At 42.9% G+C, this 23,684-nt stretch overlaps 1 protein-coding gene across 1 annotated transcript; it reads left to right on the forward strand.

Moving 5' to 3' along the window:
* The first annotated feature begins 840 nt into the window (after positions 1 to 840).
* mtmr1a (myotubularin related protein 1a) lies at positions 841 to 23,684 on the forward strand. The gene is made up of 19 exons (XM_083640323.1): positions 841 to 1,035; positions 2,571 to 2,676; positions 2,776 to 2,799; positions 6,561 to 6,584; positions 10,667 to 10,769; positions 11,819 to 11,913; positions 12,176 to 12,283; positions 12,426 to 12,524; positions 13,086 to 13,169; positions 13,282 to 13,431; positions 14,761 to 14,949; positions 15,463 to 15,648; positions 16,719 to 16,877; positions 17,388 to 17,435; positions 18,394 to 18,486; positions 19,014 to 19,127; positions 19,654 to 19,697; positions 19,802 to 19,934; positions 20,592 to 23,684. The coding sequence occupies exons 1-19, from the start codon at positions 926 to 928 to the stop codon at positions 20,760 to 20,762; spliced, it is 2,040 nt and encodes a 679-aa protein (XP_083496449.1). The 5' UTR covers positions 841 to 925; the 3' UTR covers positions 20,763 to 23,684.

Below are 23,684 nucleotides of genomic sequence, written 5' to 3' on the forward strand. Positions count from 1 at the left end.
CTCAATTTCTGTTCCTCCCCAAGAAAGTCACACGTCTCCCCCAGATACGCCTCTGTAGCCACGCTCATCCAAATGTCAATAGTGAGACCCATACTGTCAATCTGCTTGTTCTTCAACTTGAATTTGATATCTTTATACTTTTCCTCCATCATGTTCATGAAGTAGGTTGTTGATGGAAGCATGTACCTGGGTTTGAAACTGGAAATCATTTTCTGGAAGCCCTCATTCTCCACCATGGACAGTGGGAGCACGCCTGTAACAATGTTCAGAATGCTGTCTGTGAACTCAGCTGCAGGATCATTTATTTTCACTATACTTCCATCCATCTGTAACACAATGACAATGTATGTGACTATGTTGGTCATGGGTTTCATACACTGTCTGTAGGCTACTAAAAATGAAAAGCCAAAATCTTATCAGACCCCCCCATCTGATAAGATTTTGGCTTTTCATTTGGGATCAAATCTTATCAGATGGGGTCCAAGGCCTCGCCCTCATTTGTGTCAGTTTAGGGGTCCTTGACATGACAAAGTTTGAGAATCACTGGGTTAGGCAGGCTATACATTTGTTGATGGCCCTGGCAGCATAGGCTACTACAGTGCAACAGCAGGCTGGCTACTGCAAATTAAAGTTCCATGCATTCCTTTCATTGCTACTAGGAATATAGGCTACGCTACAGTATCTTGTAATCCCGCTGGTCGCCTGTGGGGGGCGATTTCAAATCTCACCTCGCCTAGTAAATGGCTGGACAGGAGAAAAAGAAAAACATGCATGAAGCTCAGCCTCTTATCACAGCAGCCTCTTCTCTCCATCACTCCCACTAGGCCCATCGTCATCTGTCGACATCATCAGAGGAGCGTACCCCGGGCCAGTCAGCAGGCGGGCGGTCACACAGCACAGGAAGGAAGCGCTCGGCCTCGGTCAGATGGAGAAGCCAGCCGGCGGTTTCGGCGGGGCGCCGGACGGAGCGGGTCCGAACAGAAAGTCCCGGAACCAGGCGAGCTGCGGACCAGCCGCCGCTGAAACTCTGGACAGGTGAGTTTATTTATACGCTACCAAAACGTAAATTCTCTATTGTATTGAGATTACACGCCAAACTCCATTCAATAACCTGTCAATGTAGTGCTTCCTTGCCAGTTGGCAAAGCTACACAACCCACACATTAACTGAGAGACGTTCTCTGAATGTAGGATCTTATCTTCAATTCGGCATAGATAGAATCGACCAAGCAGCACTTGTGCCAAATCAAATTTCAAATTTTAGAATTGGTTCTCCTGTGGTGGGCGGTAGCGACCGTTATAATAGCTAGAATTGTATTGCAATTAATGTTGCTTGGAGTTCTGCATTTTTGCAAATGAGCAATGCTTTAAAATGCGACTACGGACTAATTGCTCAGAATGGTGGATTATGAGGCGTACAGTAGCCTACTGTAGGCTACACGGATGTGGCCGACACAGAATGTTTTCATGCACTGTCTGTGTGAAGCGAAAATTAAGCAAACTTTTTCGTACAGTAGAAGCGTCTGTCTCAGGAAACGCATCCATCTCAGGCATTTTAACGACAAATGCATTTCCTACTCGATCGCATCATTAATGTAGGCTACACCTCCACTTCCCCATGCGAATCTAGCCTGCACTCTTGCCATTCCACAGAGCCTTTTCTAATTGAATAGCCTATCAATATCATTCACATGAAAGTAGACAATACTATCATCATGGTATTTGGTGCAACTGATGGGCGTTGTCTGTGTAACGTTAGCCCTGGAGCCCAGATACATGCTGTTCTCATCATGGGCTGTTCTTCATTGTGGATAGAATTCCGTGCCAAACTCTGTTTAATAATCTGGCTATTCACTTCGTACTGACGTACTGCAGAACATGACGTTCCACCAAAATAAACAGTGGCGGATGGATGATACCAGTATGAAGCAATTGTAAAAGCAGAGATTTTATTTAAAATAAAGTGGTTATTGGTGGATCACTTCAATGCCTAAAAATAAATAATTATTATTATTATTAATAATTGCTTAATAATATTGCTAATTGATAATAGCATATTTATATATATATATATATATATTCAGTGAAAATGAAATGCAAAAATCTGCATTCCCACTAAAAGCTCATTAGCAATCAATTATGTAGCCACTATAATTCCAATGACTGCCTGTTTTTGTGTGTGTGTGTGTGTGTGTGTGTGTGTGTGTGTGTGTGTGTGTGTGTGTGTGTGTGTGTGTGTGTGTGTGTGTGACATGTACAGTATATGCAATATTTCAGATGATTGTATTTATTCTGTGTATGTATGTGTACCTTTGTATTTCTTGTATCTGTGATCCAGGGACTACAGATGAAAACTAGCCTTTTTGGTTAATTCTGGCATGTTTTTTCTGATATGCATTGTCCCTGTCAAATAAACGAATAAAATAAAATAAAATAAATAAACTCGACTCATATCGCATTTGCAATATCTGTCAATATTGCAATGTGATATTTTTTGCATATCGTGCAGCCCTAATACCAAGCCCATTTCAGAGCATCTCTCTCTCTCTCTCACACACTCTCTCTCTCCAGTCCAACAGGATCTCACGTAGAGTGGTGTAAACAGCTGATAGCAGCCACCATCTCCAGTCAGATCTCAGGATCGGTTCCCCCGGACATTATCAGCAGGGATGGCAAGGTAGCTGACTGAACACACACACATTCATAGTACACACATACAATACACACACAGTTTCCTGGCAGTATTTCTCATAAGGTTGTGTTTTGTAACTGGCAGGCTGGGAGAAGAGCAGATTTCAGGGTAAGGCAGTGCCAGTATGTATGTATGTATGTATGTATGTATGTGCACGCTTAGTGTGTGTCCGCCGTCCAGGCATCTGTTATTTTCCCATGTGTTTAAAGGAAGGCTTTGCAGATTTTCAACCCACTTTGTATCATTACAATATCGGTGTTATATGCAGATGGCAAGCCTTTACCTTGTCTTCATGTTTTCCTGCACTGAGAGCTCTGCAGTTTATTCCAGGCACTTCTGTAACAGAATGACACGTTACGCGTCATGCTGGACATTCTGCAACGCGGAAGTAAACAGATGTTGCTCAAGGGCGCCTTCGAGGGTGGCTGTTATTGTTTATTTTTTCTGTATGCGCATATCCACGGAGAATCCATCGAGAGGCTTAACAAGCCTTAATGACTCATACCAGCTGGCGGGGGCAGAGTTTCTGCAGGCAACCAAACGGAGGATATTTCTCCATGTGGAAAACATATAGAGAAGGTAAGCACTGTTCATCTGCTTATAATATCGAGATTATAATGATACAAAGTGGGTTGAAAATCGGAAAATCTTTCCTTTAAAAATGCTGCTTTTAGCTGATCTGCTTCAGGCTGTCAGTAGCCTGCTTTCTACTCCAGGGCTATAGTCGAGACCGCCTCGGTCAAGTCCAAGTCAAGATCGAGTCATTGGTGAATCAAGTCCGAGTCAAGACCAAGACTGGAGGGGGTCGAGACTCGAGACCGAGTCTAGACCAAGACCAAGTCGGGTTGAGAACAATACCGCAAAACTACTGTTGTGGCATTTTCAGAGGCGGGCCTACATTTGTTTAGGAAAAAATTAGGCGATCATGGAAACAACAATTAAAACAAAGATAAAACAGAGAAAGCCTGGTGTAATGTTGGGATGACTGTAGGTCAGTTTCTTATTGAATCTATACTGTGTATAGTTGATTGATTGATTGATTAGTCTGCTGCTCCTTTTTTCTTCTAATACCATCATGAGCAAAGCTGTATCCGCAAATCCCACCTTGTCGACGTATCAAAACAGCCCACAGACAGAAATATATCAGAAATATATCCCTCAATAATTCATTTTTTCGACGGATCAGTGTGGCCGCAGCATCTGGGTGCACCTTTTTCTGTGCGGATGCACAATATATATCGGGCCGATCATTTTCAATGTATATTTTTATGTATTATTGCCATGATATGAAATTATAGCCGATAAATATCTTCTATAACAATATCTATAGAAAACTATTTGTTTACAAGGAAAACTCCTTTGGATACGCATAAATTTTAAGCATAAAATGACCCGGCCAGTCTACTATATGCCTTTAGTCATTGTGTTAGTTTTATCTGCAGACTAAGCTTTCACTTCTATTGAGTCATGCACTTGACTAAAGAATAGCCTGTATTTAATACATTGATATGTCTGATTTGGCAGATTATCTCAAAGCATTTAATTTGAATTATCTGGCAAAATGCTCTATAAAAGCCAAAGTATGTTGTCAATGGAGAGGTGTGTGCAGTGTGTCCAGCTATACAGTATTTACCTGAACAAGGTGTGTGCAGCATATCCAGCTATATTTACCTGAACAAGGTGTGTGCAGCGTGCCCAGCTACAGTATATTTACCTGGACAAGGTGTGTGCAGCGTGTCCAGCTATATTTACCTGGACAAGGTGTGTGCAGCGTGTCCAGCTATATTTACCTGGACAAGGTGTGTGCAGCGTGTCTAGGTATATTTACCTGGACAAGGTGTGTGCAGCGTGTCCAGCTATATTTACCTGAACAAGGTGTGTGCAGCGTGTCTAGGTATATTTACCTGGACAAGGTGTGTCAAGGCCTTCTGCACTAAGTTTGGGAGTTAATGGCTCTATTCTGTGCCTCTGCTCACTTGCGTGCACTGCTTAGTAAGTACCTTGCACTGGTGGTACCACTCCTTGCACTGGTACCACTCCTTGCACTAGTGGTCCCACTTGCAACCCGCAGTTGCTTAGTTGCTCTTTGCAGGCTGTTGTCTCTCCTTTACCTGCCCTGTCACTGCTCCCCTTCAGAACCACCACTGTTGTTTAAAGCGTTGTCTTCTGGGTCAACCACTTTTAAGGAGGCCCAACTTCTCCCCATAGAATCAAATGAATTGTTTTGGAGGGGCTTCCCTCGACGCCATTGATGCAACAAAATTCCCCTTCCCCACTCTCATAAAAAAGGAAAGGAAATCTGACTACTAGTACAAATAGTACTTATTTCCTATTAAAGGCTTAGTAGCTGATGAAGCCTGTGATATACAGTTGGTTTGACTAATGCATAGATGGTTTTAACTTACACTTACTTATACAATAGCTGACAGGAAATAAGGTAGGTTTCAAACTGTTCCCTAGCAACAGAATTCCATGAAAACTGTCTATATACTAATGACAACATGCACTTATTACAAGTTACTTTAAATAAAAGCGTCTGCTAAATGACAGTGTATTATTATAATGTAATGAGTCAACATGAAGGCATGAAGGAATAAAGGAAATGTTGTATTTGCTGTGTTGACAGCAGTGAGGGAACTATGTATTCCTACTAGCTCATAATTCTTGCAGTATTACCGTAGTTATACGTAGTCTTGCCTTGCTAGCTTTTTACAGAACCTTTTACAGGAGGCCTCCTTTTATTAGGCTGGGCCTGTTATGGTTTTGTGTGCTGTCGATAAACATATTTGTTTGTCAGACAAGGCTCACGTTGTACACTGTTACTGTAACCGGTGTGCAGGCATGGTGTTAGATGTTACTGTAACCAGTGTGCAGGCCTGGTGTTAGATGTTACTGTAACCAGTGTGCAGGCATGGTGTTAGATGTTACTGTAACCAGTGTGCAGGCATGGTGTTAGATGTTACTGTAACCAGTGTGCAGGCCTGGTGTTAGATGTTACTGTAACCAGTGTGCAGGTATGGTGTTAGATGTTACTGTAACCAGTGTGCAGGCCTGGTGTTAGATGTTACTGTAACCAGTGTGCAGGTATGGTGTTAGATGTTACTGTAACCAGTGTGCAGGCCTGGTGTTAGATGTTACTGTAACCAGTGTGCAGGCATGGTGTTAGATGTTACTGTAACCAGTGTGCAGGCCTGGTGTTAGATGTTACTGTAACCAGTGTGCAGGCATGGTGTTAGATGTTACCGTAACCAGTGTGCAGGCATGGTGTTAGATGTTACTGTAACCAGTGTGCAGGCATGGTGTTAGATGTTACTGTAACCAGTGTGCAGGCATGGTGTTAGATGTTACTGTAACCAGTGTGCAGGCATGGTGTTAGATGTTACCGTAACCAGTGTGCAGGCATGGTGTTAGATGTTACTGTAACCAGTGTGCAGGCCTGGTGTTAGATGTTACTGTAACCAGTGTGCAGGCATGGTGTTAGATGTTACTGTAACCAGTGTGCAGGCATGGTGTTAGATGTTACTGTAACCAGTGTGCAGGCCTGGTGTTAGATGTTACTGTAACCAGTGTGCAGGCATGGTGTTAGATGCAGAATACCTGACCAAAAGCTGCCACTGTGTGTACATAGCTAATGCAGGATAGGCGGGGTAGTGGTTCTACATCAGCCTACACTGTATGTTGACTGTGTGTGTGTGTGTGTGTGTGTGTGTGTGTGTGTGTGTGTGCGCGCGCGTGCGTGCGTGTAACAGGTCTGGAGAGAAGATCTCCTGTGTCGTGGAGCACTGTGTGTCCGTGTCCATGTCCGTGTGCGTGTGTGTGTATAGTATGTGTGTAACCCACCCTGTGTACTTGGTGTTTTTAACCCCCAGATTTCCAGGAGGCTGAATCTGATGGTAAGAATTGTAGTCTTCATATCAGCTTCTTTAGTAATAGATACTTAACATTCAACACACACACATGCATGTCTGTGTGCCAAAGTGTTAAACACACAGACAGCTCAGCTCCAGAAAAAAAGATACATGTTACATGTTACAATATATTCAAGACAGTCATCAGAAAATTACATTCAATTTAATATCATGTTATTAACTATATAGTTGCCCCATGAGGTATTCAAATTTAGTTTGCACATCCTGTGTCTATTATATAATTATCTGATTATAATAATTGTCAATGCATCGATGATGCCATGTGGCTTAAAATTCACTAATGTTGCCCTCATGACACACTTACTTATGAGCACTACTTCAACTAAAGTGTTAACCAAAATATGCTTTATATTGAATTATACAACAGTTAGTTCCAGCCAAGGAATTTGATTGGACAAGAGGCATTCCATGCATACCGATCGATACACGGGACGTGTCACAGCTGTTCTAATGTAATTAGACTGATTAGGCTGCATTCACTACAACAGGGCTTCCCAAACTTAAGAATATCGCGGCCCACTTTAAAATCTGAAAATCCACCGGGGTCCACCAAATCCTTTCATCACAACTCTGATCAACACACGAGACCAAAATGATGTATTTCCCTATATGTTTTTATATTAAATATATTTTGTATTTCATTAACAGAGCATGTGAACTGGGGCATAAGGGAAATTAATAATCCATCCACATACAAAAACATTTTGGCAAAATACCCAAAAGCAGATTGCCAACATTTCCCCCTCCTTACTCATCAGAAGTATTTGTATGCATAACACATTTGTTGAGACAACATGTGATAAGCAACAACAGAAGAAATCAATCCACAAGCTATTAACGCTAGGCTTTGAAAAATGCTACCTTATCTGTAAAGGGGAGACTCGTGGGTACATTCAGATAAATTGAGCTGAGAGGTCAAGGGACCTCTTTGAAATAGTTTTCCCTCGCCAAAATGTAACCTATGTTTGGAGTGTTCTTTAGCCCCCTTCCCGACAAGCTAGCATATTATGCTCGGTACCTATGGCTGCCTTAGGTCTTCTAGTTTCTTCTGATAACAGGATCTCCACTGTAGCTTTAGAAATTACCCTTCTACAGCCATTTGATTGCCCGCCCGTGAAAATCGGGAGTGTTGGCAGACCCACCTGCAGTACCTCCACGGCCCACTAGTGGGCCGCCAGGGAGTGGGAGTGGGCGTCACCAGGGAGTTTTAGCTTGGGCTGAACACTGGGTTGATAGCTTCATGGTTAGATGGCTACAGCAGTTTTATTTAGCTCAACATCTTCAATTGAATATTGGACCACAGACAGCTGGTTAGTCTGTTAGTTAGTGAATCCTCCCATTCATGTGTATCCATTGTGGACTGCTGAACATTAACTGCAAAAAATAATTCTCATCACATTAAAAATCATCTTTGTTATTTTCAACTGAAGACAATGTTTCCCTTAAACGTGTTGAAATGTTTGAAAATGTAATTTTTAATTTGTGCCCCTGTATATTTTACGATGCTGGTGGTAACCTCACATGATCCATTGATGGACACATTGATGTGAGGTCGTGTCCCTTTGCTTCTGCTGCTGCAGTGATCAGATTTGCCCTGGGGCCTGGGCCATTGAAAAGATTCATCTGATCTAATCTTCATTTTCAGCTGCTTCCTTCTTGGCAGCTTCTCAAGGTGCTGCTCACTAACTTTTAAGATGGGCCTTAGATGAGACTTTAAAATCTCTCTCCAGGCTAGTCCTAGTCTCGCTGACTAGTCCAGTCCTAACAGCTCAACCCAAAACGCACGGGAAAGCATGTCTTTTTCAACACAGTGATCCTCCTTACACATTAATATATTACATTTTCAGTGTATCCATCCACAACCTGAAAACTTCAACTATTTACTTTGACTAATTTGCACAGCGAAAGGGAATACTAAAGCAGCAGACATGCTATCATAAAAATTGTAAGAGAAAAACCTCGACTTGAGACTAATTTCATTTAAAAAAAATTATCAACATGTCTCATCACTGTGTTAAAACACAGTTACAAAATACAAAACATGTTATAAAATACATGTTTTTGGTGCTTTTGAGATGGATTTTTGGAGTGGCGAGTTACTGTACTGGAGGCCTGTTACTGTACCAGAGGCTTGTTACTGTGCTGAGGCCTTGCAGGCAAGCAAGATGTATGTAAGTAGGTCTGTTGTGAAGCGATTGATGATCTATGGTCCGGGTCCAAAATGGCCAGTTATGCTTGAGTGAATTTTGTGTGCATTCCACTAGTCTTATTAACCTCTAACCTGCACTTTCAGGTGAATTCATTCCAAATGTAAACTCCTAATGTTGATGACAGAACATGCATTCTTAACTCATTTATCAAATTGGTTTAAACTGTTAAACATCTACATTAGTGTGTTACAGTGCCTTTAATATTCTATCCTAACAAAGCAGACAGACTTAATGGCATACTAAGTGAACAGGATGTCACTGAGATGTGTGAAACTGAACATGACTTGTTGGTTGATGGGTGAGAATTGTCTTTGATTTTGGAGGACAAACTCTACTTCCTGTCTCCTGTCCACAGAGTCCCACCCACTCACATCCTACTTCCTGTCTGTGTCTGTCTCCTAGCTAATGGAAACCACCAGCTCTGAACACACTCTAGAGAATAGCATTACTTTCAATCTCTGCTTATACTAACTCAATATGCTTCTTCTTCTTCTTTCTTTTTTTCTCTTTTCTTTTCTTTTCTTCTCTCTCTCTCTCTCTCTCTCTCTCTCTCTCTCTCTCTCTCTCTCTCTCTCTCTCTCTCTCTCTCTCTCTCTCTCTCCCCATGCTCGCTCTCCCCTGGGTCAGGATACATGTGAACAGCTCTCTTACGATGGAGAAAGTGATTCTGAGCTTCCTCCCTATGCTTTGGCAAGTCTCTCTCTATCTCTCTCTCTCTCTCTCTCTCTCTCTCTCTCCTCTCATTCCTTCCTGCCTCCCTCTACCCCTCTGCATGCCTCCTCCTGCTGTCTCTCTTCTTCTCTTCCTTATTCCCCCTCTTCTGTCTCAGCCATCCTATATGTCTTACTCCAATCTCCACCTTGTTGTCTGTTTGAAGCCACTAACACACTGTAGCTCCACGAGAAGGGAATCCCTATTTTGTGAGAAAGAAATCAAAGTTTTCTTTTCTAACCAACATGAATCGCTAATGCTTCTACTTCTGGTTAAGTACAAACATTAGGAGTGACTAGTTTTCATGTTAACATAATAACACAAGTTGCTTTGTAAAATGATCCTTCGGGCTATAGTCAGCTAAGCTAGCTAACCGTTTTATGCTATTTTAACTACCCTCTACCCAGCCCCTATGAAGCACAGTTGTCAGCTTTCTTAGGGGCGTTAACCCTGTAGGAGTTAACGCTGTCCTATTTGAGACCTTTTTGAGTAGAGTTGATCATTGTTATCGGGTGAAAATATAGAATATATCTCCTGCGACTAGTCGACCACTTTTTGGGAGTAGTTGCTGACTACTGAAATGCAGCAGTCGTGGATGCCCTAGCACAGGGGTTTTCAAAGTCTGAGACTGTGGGCTTCCCCTCAGACAAAGCTTGGGGACAAAGCCCCAACCCCCCCCCCCCCAACCACGCGTTTACTTACCGCAGTTTAACTAAATTCCTGGATGCCTATGCGATCATGGATATGTTATTTGATCCCATTGACACCCAACAATTGAGCCAAAATAGCCTCATATTGCTGTTTGACATACTTCAGACTGGCTTTATTTGTTTCTGACTCTGAGAAAGTGGGGAAATCTATCCAATTCCCCAAACTGTATCTCTGAACTATCTCTTTAACCATATCACACATATTTAGGCTATTATGTGTGCTCTCCTTTTGCTAACTAATGTAATATTTATTATCATATTCTTTCACTTACATTCACCGAGCCTCCTCTGAAACAGCTTGGAGCCCCCCTGGGGAGGCCCCGCCTCCCACTTTGAAAACCTCTGCTGAACTACATGATCTCATCTCAGTCAAATCTTGTTGTGAACATGATCAGTCAAATGTTCCTGTCTACAGCCTCAAGTTGCGCACAGTAACCCGCAGGGTCTGAGAGACGGGAGGCAGGGCCAAATGCAGGACCAGGTTCCTCTCATCCCAGGAGAGAGCATCCAGGCTGTGGGTAAGTTCAGGGAATCAACCACGCATTGCATTGATTTACTGTGTTCACAATGCGTCCCTGACCACCTCCGGAGGTGGTTTGGCCGATCGGATCACAATCTGTCCTCAATGAGACTTGGGCGCCTGTACTTTCATGTGGTCACGCACTATCCCATTGCAATCCCCAAAACACATTTGAATGCCATGTGTAAAGGGGGCCATATTTTCCTCTGTGGGCTGAGTAGAATGATAGCACAGCATTTAGTCTGCAGAAGTGCATTGTAATGCTTTAGCACACTATTAGGGATGTTCATTTTGAAAATTTTCCAAAATCGATAATTGGTGAAAATTAACGATCAATTATCGATTATCGATCATATTAATACTTAGAAAATTTTCAATTTTCAATTTTCATTTTTTTTTTTTTTTTTTTTTTTTTTTTACAAAATGAATGCCTATGGCAGAAAATACGAAAGACAACGTGTTCTCCTCAATGAACTCTTTATTTCAATGTGTCTCCTCTCCAACACTGCTGTCCCCGGCGCATGCCGGTGTGAATTTCCCATGTTTAAAACAGTTTTGTTGGCACAAAGGCCCGTGCCCAGCCAGAAAACTAGAGACTATATGAAGCTCCACCTCACGTTAGTCGGCTGTGCAATGGAGTGGGGCGAGGAGGAACGAATTCCACCCAAACCTAGTCCAAATTCTTTTTTTTTTTTTTTTTTTTAATAATTAAAAAATCGATCCAAATGCTACAGGATCGATTCCAATCCTTAACGATCAATTATCGATTTTCGATAATTGATGAACATCCCTAATATGTATGTTAATGCACAGTTAGTACACGCTACCTAACTTCATCTCAAGTCATTAGCATATTATGCACCGTAGCATGGTATATATTCCTTTAAAATGTTATTTAGAATGTTATGTGCAATTTGCTCATCACCTGTGTGTGTGTGTGTGTGTGTGTGTGTGTGTGTGTGTGTGTGTGTGTGTGTGTGTGTGTGTGTGTGTGTGTGTGTGTGTGTCTGTCTGTCTGTCTGTCTGTCTGTCTGTCTGTGTATCTAGCCAAGGATGTGATGTATATCTGTCCATTCAGTGGTCTGGTCACCGGGACACTGACCATCACAGACTACAGGCTGTACTTCACCAGCTTGGAGAGGGTACTACATGTTTCATTTATCATATCTCATATTTTTTTTCAGTTCAAGGTATATATACTCATAATGGAACAAACACTTAATTTGTTTTTGTTTATTTGCCGGTCATTGGTTTAATATTCATTTTGAATTCATGTTTTAAGTTATCTGGCATTGACAAAAGTAGAGTGTACGCTTGTCCATCATAGCGGTTATTAACATTTAACTCACGTATCTTCCACCAGTCCTGTTCTGTGTTAAGTCCAGTCTCCGTTCGTTCGTTCAGGAGTCTCCATTCATGCTTGATGTGAACCTGGGAGCCATCAGTCGACTAGAAACCATCAGCGTCCCCAACCATGGAGAGAATACCAGAGGACTGGAGCTGGTCTGCAAGGTAGGAATCACACTCACACACACACACACACACACACACACACACACACACACACACACACACACACAGTGACGAGTCTCCAGTTCTTGTTAACATCTGCCAAGCTGAAGCTTGACGTCATCACATGTTCTCTGTGCATCAGGACATGAGGAGTCTGAGGTTTGCCTATAAGAGTGAGGAGAGCCAGCCAGAAGTGGTACAAGTGTTGTCTAAGCATGCCTTCCCTCTCTCCAACAGCATGGTGAGTTTCAACAGGCTTTTAAAAGGGTCTCATTAAGATTGGAACAAGTTCTGTGAATGAGATTTAGACTCTTATATCAAAGGAGTGGGGACAATTGATGTACATTATGCTTTAGAGTTATATTTGGCGGAAAAGCTCTGCATTTAACTAAACCCCCCAAACCACTTTTCTCAGCTGAAAACCATTGTACAGTTACAGTTACAGTATACCAGTCTGCTGGATTCTAACATATTGGTGTCTTCTGAGTGGTGGACAGCTCTGTCGCTAACTGTCTTCTTCTGTGGTGGACAGTCCTGTCACTAACTGTCTTCTGTGGTGGACAGCTCTGTCGCTAACTGTCTTCTTCTGTGGTGGACAGCTCTGTCGCTAACTGTCTTCTTCTGTGGTGGACAGCTCTGTCACTAACTGTCTTCTTCTGTGGTGGACAGTGCTGTCGCTAACTGTCTTCTTCTGTGGTGGACAGCTCTGTCGCTAACTGTCTTCTTCTGTGGTGGACAGTCCTGTCACTAACTGTCTTCTGTGGTGGACAGTCCTGTCACTAACTGTCCTCTGGTGTTGCAGCCTCTGTTCGCCTTTGTGTACAAGGAGGAGTTTCCTGTGGACGGCTGGAAGGTGTATGACCCCATAGCTGAATACAGGAGACAGGTAAGCAATGGTCTCACTGTACAGTACTTGACCTCTACAGATCAACGCAGCCATAAATGTCATGTGTTAATATATAATGATACCTTCACTCAAGATTCAATGTGTTTTTCAGGGTCTTCCCAACGAGAGCTGGAGTTTCAGTAAGATGAACAGCAGCTATGAGGTGTGTGACACCTACCCCTCCATCCTGGTCATCCCCGCCAGCATTAAGGACGACCACATCAAACGAGTGGCCGCTTTCAGAGCCAAGCACCGCATACCGGTCAGTATGACTGTTCTACTGAGCACCGCATACCGGTCAGTATGACTGTTCTACTGAGCACCACATACCGGTCAGTATGACTGTTCTACTGAGCACCACATACCGGTCAGTATGACTGTTCTACTGAGCACCACATACCGGTCAGTATGACTGTTCTACTGAGCACCACATACCGGTCAGTATGACTGTTCTACCGAGCACCACATACCGGTCAGTATGACTGTTCTACTGAGCACCACATACCGGTCAGTATGACTGTTCTACTGAGCACCACATACCGGTCAGTATGACCGGAAAAAACGCTGTTATTTTGTTATTTATTTATTTTATTTATTTTATCCTTTTATTCTTTTATCTTTATTTATTCTTAGGGGTACAATACAGTATATCTGTATTATATACTTTGTCTGCCCTTTGGTCTGGACCGAGGTTTTTTCTTTTGTGCTTTAATACAATGATACATTGTAGCTCTTTCTTGTGATATAAATGTGCTGCTGAGAGTGAACTGCACTTTGCTACCATGCACTTTATATCTCTACTGTGCACTTTAGATCGTTGCTACTGTTGTCATTTGCACTTTAACTATTGTGTTGCACTTTAAACTGCTGCTCTAGACTGTTTTTACAATGTTTTTTTGTCTTATTTGTTTTTATGTATGTACTTTGTACTACGCTTTTTGCAATCCAATTTGCCCTTTTGGGACACTTAATAAATCTTGAATCTTGAATCTGTTCTACTGAGCACCACATACCGGTCAGTATGACTGTTCTACTGAGCACCGCATACCGGTCAGTATGACTGTTCTACTGAGCACCACATACCGGTCAGTATGACTGTTCTACTGAGCTGAGAGGATAGTGCTACTCTTACTTAGGCTCTGTTTACACGGCAACGCTCCCTGCATAAAAACCTTTTGCATGCAAACTTTTTTAGCGTTAGTGCCTTCCTTTTACACGGGAACGGTGTTATTGGTGCCTGAAAACGCAAAAAAGTGAAAACAGTTCCCAGAGTGGAATTCTTGATAACGCCGCCCCTTACTGTCGCCGTGTAAAGTGGAGAAACGCAATTCAGGTGATGACACAGCCCCCTTTTTCGCCATGGAAGACAATGGTAGGCAATAGGAGCATTGAACTAGCCCAATACTATACAGCCTTATGGCACAGGCACAATGAGTCGCATTGACATTCAACAAACGTGATAACGATTTGCTTAAAACACATAATCTGCGTCAGGTGCCCCCTACTAACGTCGCACATAGCCTATTAATCACTGTCTCCCACATTGAATAATTGAAGACAACTCAACGCAACTCCTGCCCTCTGCCTGCAGGTGTTGTCCTGGATCCACCCGGAGTCCCAGGCCACCATCACCCGCTGCAGCCAGCCGCTGGTGGGAGCTTCAGACCGTCGCTGTAAAGAGGACGAGCGCTTCCTCCAGGTCATCATGGACGCCAACGCCCAGTCTCACAAGCTCAGCATCTTTGACGCGCGGCAGAGCAGCGTGGCCGACACCAACAAGGTACCCGCTTTTAATCACAAAGATAACAGAGCACCGCAGGGATGACGTCTTTTTGTAGGCGGAAGGCGGAAGCCGCGGGCTTCCTGGATCTTACAGGGAAAAGTCGATGGGGTTTTAGAATGGGGATTTCACTTACACCAGTGAACAAGTAAAAAAAAGAAAAAGTTTAGTTTAGTTCAGTTTAGTTTAGTTTAGTTTAGTTTAGTTTATTAGGATCCCAATTAGCTGCAGCAAATGCTCCAGTTATTCTTACTGGGGACTTCTCAGTGCAATTTTCACAATTTGCAAAGTCATCCCACGGGCCAGATTGGACCCTTTGGTGCACCGGATCTTGCCTGCGGGCCGTATGTTTGACACCCCTGATCTAAAGCCAAACATACACAACTGGACTTGTTTTGGACAGCTTTTCATGGTTTCAGTTATTATGATGTATGGCATTCTGCTGCAGTAATGTCATTGACATAATAATACATGGTAATCTTTCTATGCTGCACCATACACCACCACTCCCAGGCGAAGGATGGGGGTTATGAGAGTGAGAACGTTTACCACAACGTGGAGTTGAACTTCCTGGAGATCCCCAACATCCACGTGATACGAGACTCTCTGAGGAAGATGAAGGAGGTGGTTTACCCCACCATCGACGAGGCCCACTGGCACTCCGCTATCGACCAGACACACTGGCTGGAATACATCCGGGTGAGAACTGCATCAACTTCCACACAGAAGACTTTATTTTGAATGTTAGGAATACTGAAAAGAAGTATTTTGACTTACAAGTCATTAGGATCAATGCAGAATATATTTTCTATGGAAATAGTCCTGCCATGTTTAATTCATTATCTTATGTAAGACTATTTTATATCAGATCCCTAATGACACCTTTCTCACTGAAGCCATTTACACCTGCCATTAACATGCGTTTTCTGCCATCAGATTGCAAATCTGATGGCAGAAATGGGTGTCCTCTCAATCCGCATAAAGTTGCTGTATCCAGATTGAGAGGACACATTGCATTTACACTTGTGTTCAATGTGTACACAATGCATCCCTGACCACCTCTGGAGGTGGTTTGGCCGATCAGATTGCAATCCTTCTTCAATGCATTTTGGGGGTGTTTACACCTGTACTTTCAAGTGATAAAACACAATCTGATTGCAATCTGATCAGAGAAAACACATCTTAGCGCCAGGTGTAAATGGCCTCACTGAGCTTTGAATACAAAAGATGACTTATCACATACTGTACCTGCCAACATTAGGCTGGGGAAATGTCCTGATTCCACAGAAAATCCCAGATTTTTCTAAAAATGCTTGCGCTACCCTCTCAAAAAATGCTACCTTATCTGTCAAGGGGAGACTCATTAGTACCCATACAATCTGGGAACCCAGAGTCTATTTCTGCACGTAAATAGACTCTGGGACAGCCGTACCTTTTTTAGGCTTCCTGTACAGCGTGAATCTTCCACCCGGGACTTCCTCCTCCGCGCTGTGCCGCTCTGTTGTTGTACCGGCGAATATAAGAGTCCCGGTCCCGAACGCTAGTGAATATATACCTATTTTGACGTTTAGCCTTCAAAATAAAAGCGATGCAATGTATGTTTTTAAAAGGCACCGCTGCGCGGAAGTGGAAGTCCCGGGCGGAAGATCCGCACTGTACAGGAAATATGGAGACTCTCGCGAAAATCGTGAGTGTTGGCACTTGGCAGGTATGCTTTCACTCTACTGTTGTTAATGTGCTTCCTGGTGGTCCTGTCCGGTGGTGTGTAGCTGCTGCTAGCCGGGGCAGTGAGGATCGCAGACAGGCTGGAGTCCGGGAAGACGTCGGTGGTGGTTCACTGTAGTGACGGCTGGGACCGCACCGCCCAGCTCACCTCTCTGGCCATGCTGATGCTGGACAGCCACTACCGCACTCTCAGAGGATTCCAGGTTACACACCACAACACACACTACATCTGTCAGGATTCATCTGTACAACATAGTAATGTATGTAATGTGTGGGCGTCTGGGTAGTGCAGCGGTAGATTCCCTGCCTACCAACACGAGGGTCGCAGGTTCAAGCCCCCGTGTTACTGTACCTCCGGCTTGGTCGGGCGTCCTGACACGATTGGCCGTGTCTGCGGGTAGGAAGCCGGATTGAGGGTATGTGTACTGGCCGCTGCACCAGTGCCTCCTCTGGTCAGTCGGGGCGCCTGTTCGGGGGGAAGAGGAACCAGGGGGAATAGCGTGATCCTCCCACGCGCTATGTCCTGCTGGTGAAACCCCTTGCTGTCAGGTGAAAAGAAGCAGCTGGCAACTGCACATGTATCGGAGGAAGCATGTGCTAGTCTCCAACTTTTCCCAGATCGGTGGAGCAACGATCGGGACAGCAGCGGGAATAATTGGCCAATTACATTTGGGGAGAAATTAAAGAATGATAATGTATTTCTGTGTTTCCAGGTTCTGGTGGAGAAGGAGTGGATCAGTTTTGGACACAAGTTTGCTGCTGTAAGGAATGGGGAGAGGGAAGGAGGAAGCATGCTGCAACAATTGATTATTTTTAGAATCAATTTTGTCGATTATTGTAGAAATGAATTGATTTGTCAACTCAAGGAGACATGTAAACCGTGCCATCGGATCTTCGACACATCAACATGTAAAACATGTAAATCGTGCTATTGCAATATCATCATCGTTACACTTTACTAACTATTGTTATTTTAGCAAACGCAAGTTTGATGATAGCACTGTGCTGGTATAAACTAAGACTACAGACTGCACTCTCAGTTTGCTTAAATATTAAAATGTTTTTAAGATGTCATAAAAAAATATTGCCTCTGCAGTTATGTGCACAGTCAGCACTGTTTAGTGCTTACACAACATATACTTAACTTTGAAGACGCCCCGCCATGTTTTCAAATGCTATATTACCAGCACCACACTAGAATTACACTGGCCTTCAAAACAAAACAAAAAACGAAATTTTTCACTTTTGTACCAGAGCTCCAAATCTAAACCTGGACTAAGCGGTTTTCTGACCACCGGAGGGTGACCAAAACTGCAACACATTTGTAAATAAAGCACAACAAAACTAGTAGACTACAGAATCCCTTAAGGACAAACTGCTTAAAGGCTTAGTTAAACATACTGTATGTACAGAGAAGGGTCACCAGTTACCAGTCTCACTTAGCCAGAGTCTTCTCCCGCTGAAGGTTACATGGACCACATTGACAAGTGAAGTGGTAGGACATTTTTAAAAGCTATACTGAATAGGCTGGGAGCAGGTTCTTTCTACTGAGGATTATTGATAACAAATCCACCAAGTTGATCTGTTCATGGCTGAGGATTATTGGTAACAAATTGACAATCAAAAAAAACGAATAGATGATTTGCCATTGTTGATAATGATGAATGATTGTTTCAGACATATATAAACTGTATTAAAAGGTGATTTTCTGTTGTGCAGCGTGTGGGTCACGGTGACGAGAACCACACCAACTCGGAGCGCTCGCCTCTCTTCGTCCAGTTCATCGACTGTGTTTGGCAGATGACTCGACAGGTCAGGCTTCTTCCTCAGCCCTTTGAACTCTGACCTTTGACCTTTTGAACTCTGACCCAGGGTTTAAATCCTGACGAACTGCTAGCCCAAGAGTCCTGCACAACTGTAGTCTTCAAAGTCTTCTGTCAGGTGAAAAGAAGCAGCTGGCAACTGTACATGTATCAGAGGGGCATGTGCTAGTCTACTCTACAACTCTCCCCAGATCTGCAGAGGGGGTGGAGCAACGACCGGGATACAGTAACATACAGTTACAGTACATGCAGAGTCATGTTTAGCGACATAATGTTCTAGTCCTTTTATCAGCAGCTCAATCTGTCAATTGAGTGAAACAATTGCGTCATTGTTCAGCAGAGGGCGCCATACTACACTTACTGATAGGACTTTAAATTAAGTTGGTTAAAATATTTTAAACTGTCTTGGTGTGATGCTTGACAAGGTGGGTTATATATTTTATAAATGTGGTATAGAATATGCTATAAATGGAGACAAATGCATGCATTTAAATAAGAGGTTATGTTGTCTTGTAGTTCCCAGCAGGCTTTGAGTTCAACGAGCTGTTCCTCATCACGGTGCTGGACCACCTCTACAGCTGTCTCTTTGGCACATTCCTCTATAACAGCGAACAGGAGAGGGTAGCCAAGGTATGTACCATTCATCTATTCACGGGGGTAGTTTTTTTTTAGCAGTTGCAGTTGACAAATAAGGGGATACTTTGATATTTTAGATGGGTAAACATTTGATACTACAAGTGGAAAATTGTTTACTATACCAACAGAAATACAGCTGTAGGCACTTTTCACCCATAATAAAATCTAACTAAAATGCATTATGTAAATATTGCTGTGAGATTTCCGAGCTCTGATGAGCTGACTACTGTAACCTTTTCATGCCTGCAACTAGAGATGAAACTGTATGAAAACTTTAGATCACGATTATAGTGACCAAAATGATCACGGTTATCAGTATTATCACCGTATTGTTAAAATGTGCTAAAAATGTTCAAAAACAAACAACTGATACAGTCACTGAAATCATTTCACCAAGGCTGCGCCTGCGTCTGTGAGGCTGTATTGGTCAGCTTCTCAGACAGAACAGGTGGCAAGTTTGAAATTAGCACTAAGATAGTTTTCATTTGTTTCTTTTGTCTCCTGCCTCTGCCTTGTCTAGGAAGTGCAGAACAAAACCGTTTCGCTGTGGTCCTACATTAACAGGTAGAGTAAGATGGTTGTTTTATTCATTCATGTTAGGGAGTGAGTGACTGATAGTAAAAGAATGGATGAAAAATGTTCTGCCTTTGATTTGTCTTCCCTTGCAGCCAGCCAGAGGACTTCACCAATCCCTTCTATGTGGACTATGAGCAGCATGTTCTGTACCCGCTGGCCTCCTGCAGACATCTGGAGCTGTGGACCAGTTATTATACCCGCTGGAACCCATGCATGAGGCCACAGGTAGGCTGGCAGGGGATCCTCTTATAAAAGGTGTTGAATTTAACTTCAGGATTCCTGCATATACCCTGGCTGGTGCAGACAACTTTTGGGGGCAAGGGACGCTTTACAGGGGAGAATTTTCTCCAAGGACCCCCTCATAATCATAACACGGTTTAAAGAGATAAAACAGAAAAATTGCGGATTTAGAGAAAATGTTTTTTCGATGTTGTTTTTTTACGTTTTGGTCTGGGTGAAATATATCTGAACCGTTTGGTTTGAACCAGTAAAACTATTTTTATAAGCATTTTACGAAATGTCTATGGGAAAATAAATGGCGGATGAAAATCTCTGGTACAGGGCTGAAGCAGGAAGTGATGTTCACTTTTAGCTCTCTATTCAGATATCTTGAGGTGAGAGGTCAAGAGACCCCTTTGAAAATGGCCATGCCAGTTTTTCCCTCGTACAGCCTCTGAAAGAGAGTACAGTCATGTCAGCTGCGGATGTGTGTGTCCCTTTACATCTAAAATCTGTCAAATCGCCAGTGGATACAGCACTTTTTTCAATCTTTTTTTTTCTCCAAATAATTTGCCTAGACATGGCTCGCAGACCCCACTTTGGAAGCCTCATGTTTTGTGTGTGTGTGTGTGTGTGTGTGTGTGTGTGTGCGCGTGCGTGCAGATGCCGGTGCACCAGACGCTGAAGGAGCTGCTGGTCCTGAGGGCAGAGCTCCAGAGGAAGGTGGAGGAGCTGCAGAGGGAGAGCTCCGCCTCCGTCCACTCCCTGTCCTCCTCCTCTGACCACACCTCCCCCACACACAGCACAGCAACCCCCCTACACACCACCGTCTGACGCCTCCTTTAGAGAGAGAACGGTCTCCGCAAAAAACAAAACAAAAAAAACAGCAAACTTCTGTTGAACAGTCTAGTATTTTCTTTTCACACCTTGACGTTTCGACTGCTGGCTTCCTGCAGTCTTCCTCAGAAGTGCCGCGTGATGTTGCTCTGACAGGAGGCAGTAGAGAACTGGAAACGTGCCCAGGGACAGTCAACTAGGATAATAATAATAAATATGGGATTTATATAGCGCTTTTCAAGGACTCAAAGACGCTTTACACTAAACACGACACAGACACACAGGGATAGGCAGGGGGAACTTAAGAGAAGGCAGAGGAGAAGAGATGGGTCTTGAGGCGGGATTGGAATACAGTTAGGGACTCTGATTCTCTAATGTCCGGGCGGAGAGAGTTCCAGAGCTTGGGAGCTGCCCTGGAGAAGGCTGTGTCACCGAAACTGCCGAGGTTGGACTTGGGAGTGGAGAGAAGGCCGGCAGTGGTGGATCTGAGGGACCAGGAGGGTTGGTAGGGGGAGAGGAGGTTGGTGAGATATGGGGGGGCCAGTTGGTGAAGAGCTTTGTATGTGATGACCAGGATTTTGTAGGGGATCCGGGAGGAGACGGGAAGCCAGTGGAGTTGTTTTAGGACTGGGGTGATGTGGTGCCAGGATTTGGTGTGGGTGAGGAGTCGGGCGGCTGCGTTCTGGACCAGTTGGAGTCTATTGATGAGGGTGGAGTTGATGCCATAGAGAAGTGAGTTGCAGTAGTCGAGACGGGAGGAGATGAAGGCATGGATGAGTGTTTCGGCAGCAGGATGAGAAAGGGAGGATGAGGGGGGATACATCTCTCAAACCTGGGATGCAGTCCTACAGAAACCATCAGCCAACAGGGGGCATGGTCATCCTACCACTCTAGGTAGCATGAGCAAACCCATATAAATGAGCTGACAGGACACGTCACAGCAACATCATCATCTCAGGAATACTGCAGCAGTCGAAACATGTCACGGTATGAAAAGAAAATACTAGGCTGTTTATAAGAACATTTACTAAATAGTTACTCAAGTTTAGAACCATAAAAACCCAGTAAAGCCCTATGAATAGACCTGTTTTCTAAATTATTATTTGCCCATATTATGTAGGTAAGTTATGACCTGCTTCAGTTTGGAAGACGACACAGTTACCAAACAGTGCATACCATTTTGGGTATTATTTCTCCAGATGCTAGTGAGATGTTAACATGGACCAAGCGCCCTCGATCCTCCATACAGAGCATTTGGCAGAGGATATTGATATGTGGCAGTCAGTTTGAGGGTCTGTATTCTGCTGGTGCAGCAAACTTTGCTGGAGGAGCGTTAATTATCCATGAATCCGTTCATGGTTAGTTCAACGGGACATTTCATTTTGGGTTAGTAACCGCTTCGTGTCACTGACTGAATTTGGTGAAACATTGGCTGTTATTTCAGATGTGGATTATCTTAGTTTAATTAATTAATATGCTCGAATGCCTATTTTTTAACACTTCATTATTAGACTGATGTCATAATAGTTTGTTGAATGCCAATGCAATTCAGTTGTGGCTTTAAGGCCATATTGATAGTTGAATGCCTTTTGCATTCATTACTTTATTCTCCTATTGTGTTTCATCCTATTGTTTTCCATGCAGGAAGTGGAGCTGTGTCGTCACAGTTTTCACAAGAATTGTGTTTTGCCAGTTTACACGGCGATGCGAAGCGTGGCATTTAATAAAAATCGAAAGTTTGCATTTTATTGTCCCCAAAACGCCATTGTCCTGTAAACGAAATGCCAAAACACAACAACAGTTTGCTGTTTTATCCAGAAATCGTTCTTGTCTCACCTTACACACACACACACACACACTCACCTGACACACACACTCGCACCGTGTTGACTTCATGCATGGTTTTCTACCTGTAGTGTTTGTGTCATTGTTGCTAAACTGCAGTGATGTCTGCAGCTCAAAACTCAACTGAACTTTATTTGTCTTCTTATTTTTTTTATGAAGGAAAATGTGAAAACTGTAGTATCTTCTTGTACAAAGGTACACACCATAGTATTTTGCCTGCATCAAGTCTAACATTTGAATTGTAAATATGAATAGATCATACTAATATATTTCTACCTGCCAAAAAGTCAACTGTTTATCACAGATTATCACCACTATCAATTACTCTCACAAATGAGTAGAAATATAAAATGTGGCACTGCTGTTTTGTTTTTTTGAAAGATTATTCACAAAGTGTTCTCTTTTTACCATATAGGATTCCATATCTATCTATCTATCTATCTACAGTATCTATCTACCTATCTGATTTCAGATGGTACGCTCCTTACAGTATGTATGATATTGCAAATATCTTTCTTGTATTAATTAATTGGTAAGATAACAGAACATGAACCAGATGGTCTGCTTAGCCTTCTTCTCCATGACTGACAGAAAGCGGTTAGGTTTTTCATCTTACTGTATGTGGTAAAAATATAGTCATTTCTTGACTGCTGAGAAGAGAAGATTGTGACATTTTCCTCATTTGACTATTGATACGTTCTAACATCCTATAATCAGCACGTCGCCAAGTCTGATCTTGTGAAAGTCTGAACAGGTTAAAAAAACACATCTAATTTCATATGGTGGTTTATCCCCAGACAGCCAGGATGTTTAGTGCCTGCAATGGCTGCAATTTTCCTTTTTCACACACACCAGTCTTTACCTAGCTAGCTGTGTTGTATTTACTTTGGTCATTTAGATTCTAGTCAGTGTGTTTGTACATTTTGCAATGTCATCCCCTTTATGTTATGTAATGCAACATGTTTTAATGATGAATGCTTGGAAACATCCTAGTGAGGTAAAAAAAAAAAAAAAAATCATTATGAGCCATAACCACTTCTGACATTCCACTTTCAAAATAAAATGAAGAATTCA

This window comes from Poromitra crassiceps (assembly GCF_964638095.1).
Source record: "Poromitra crassiceps genome assembly, chromosome: 7".
NCBI classification, from domain to species: Eukaryota; Metazoa; Chordata; class Actinopteri; order Beryciformes; family Melamphaidae; genus Poromitra; species Poromitra crassiceps.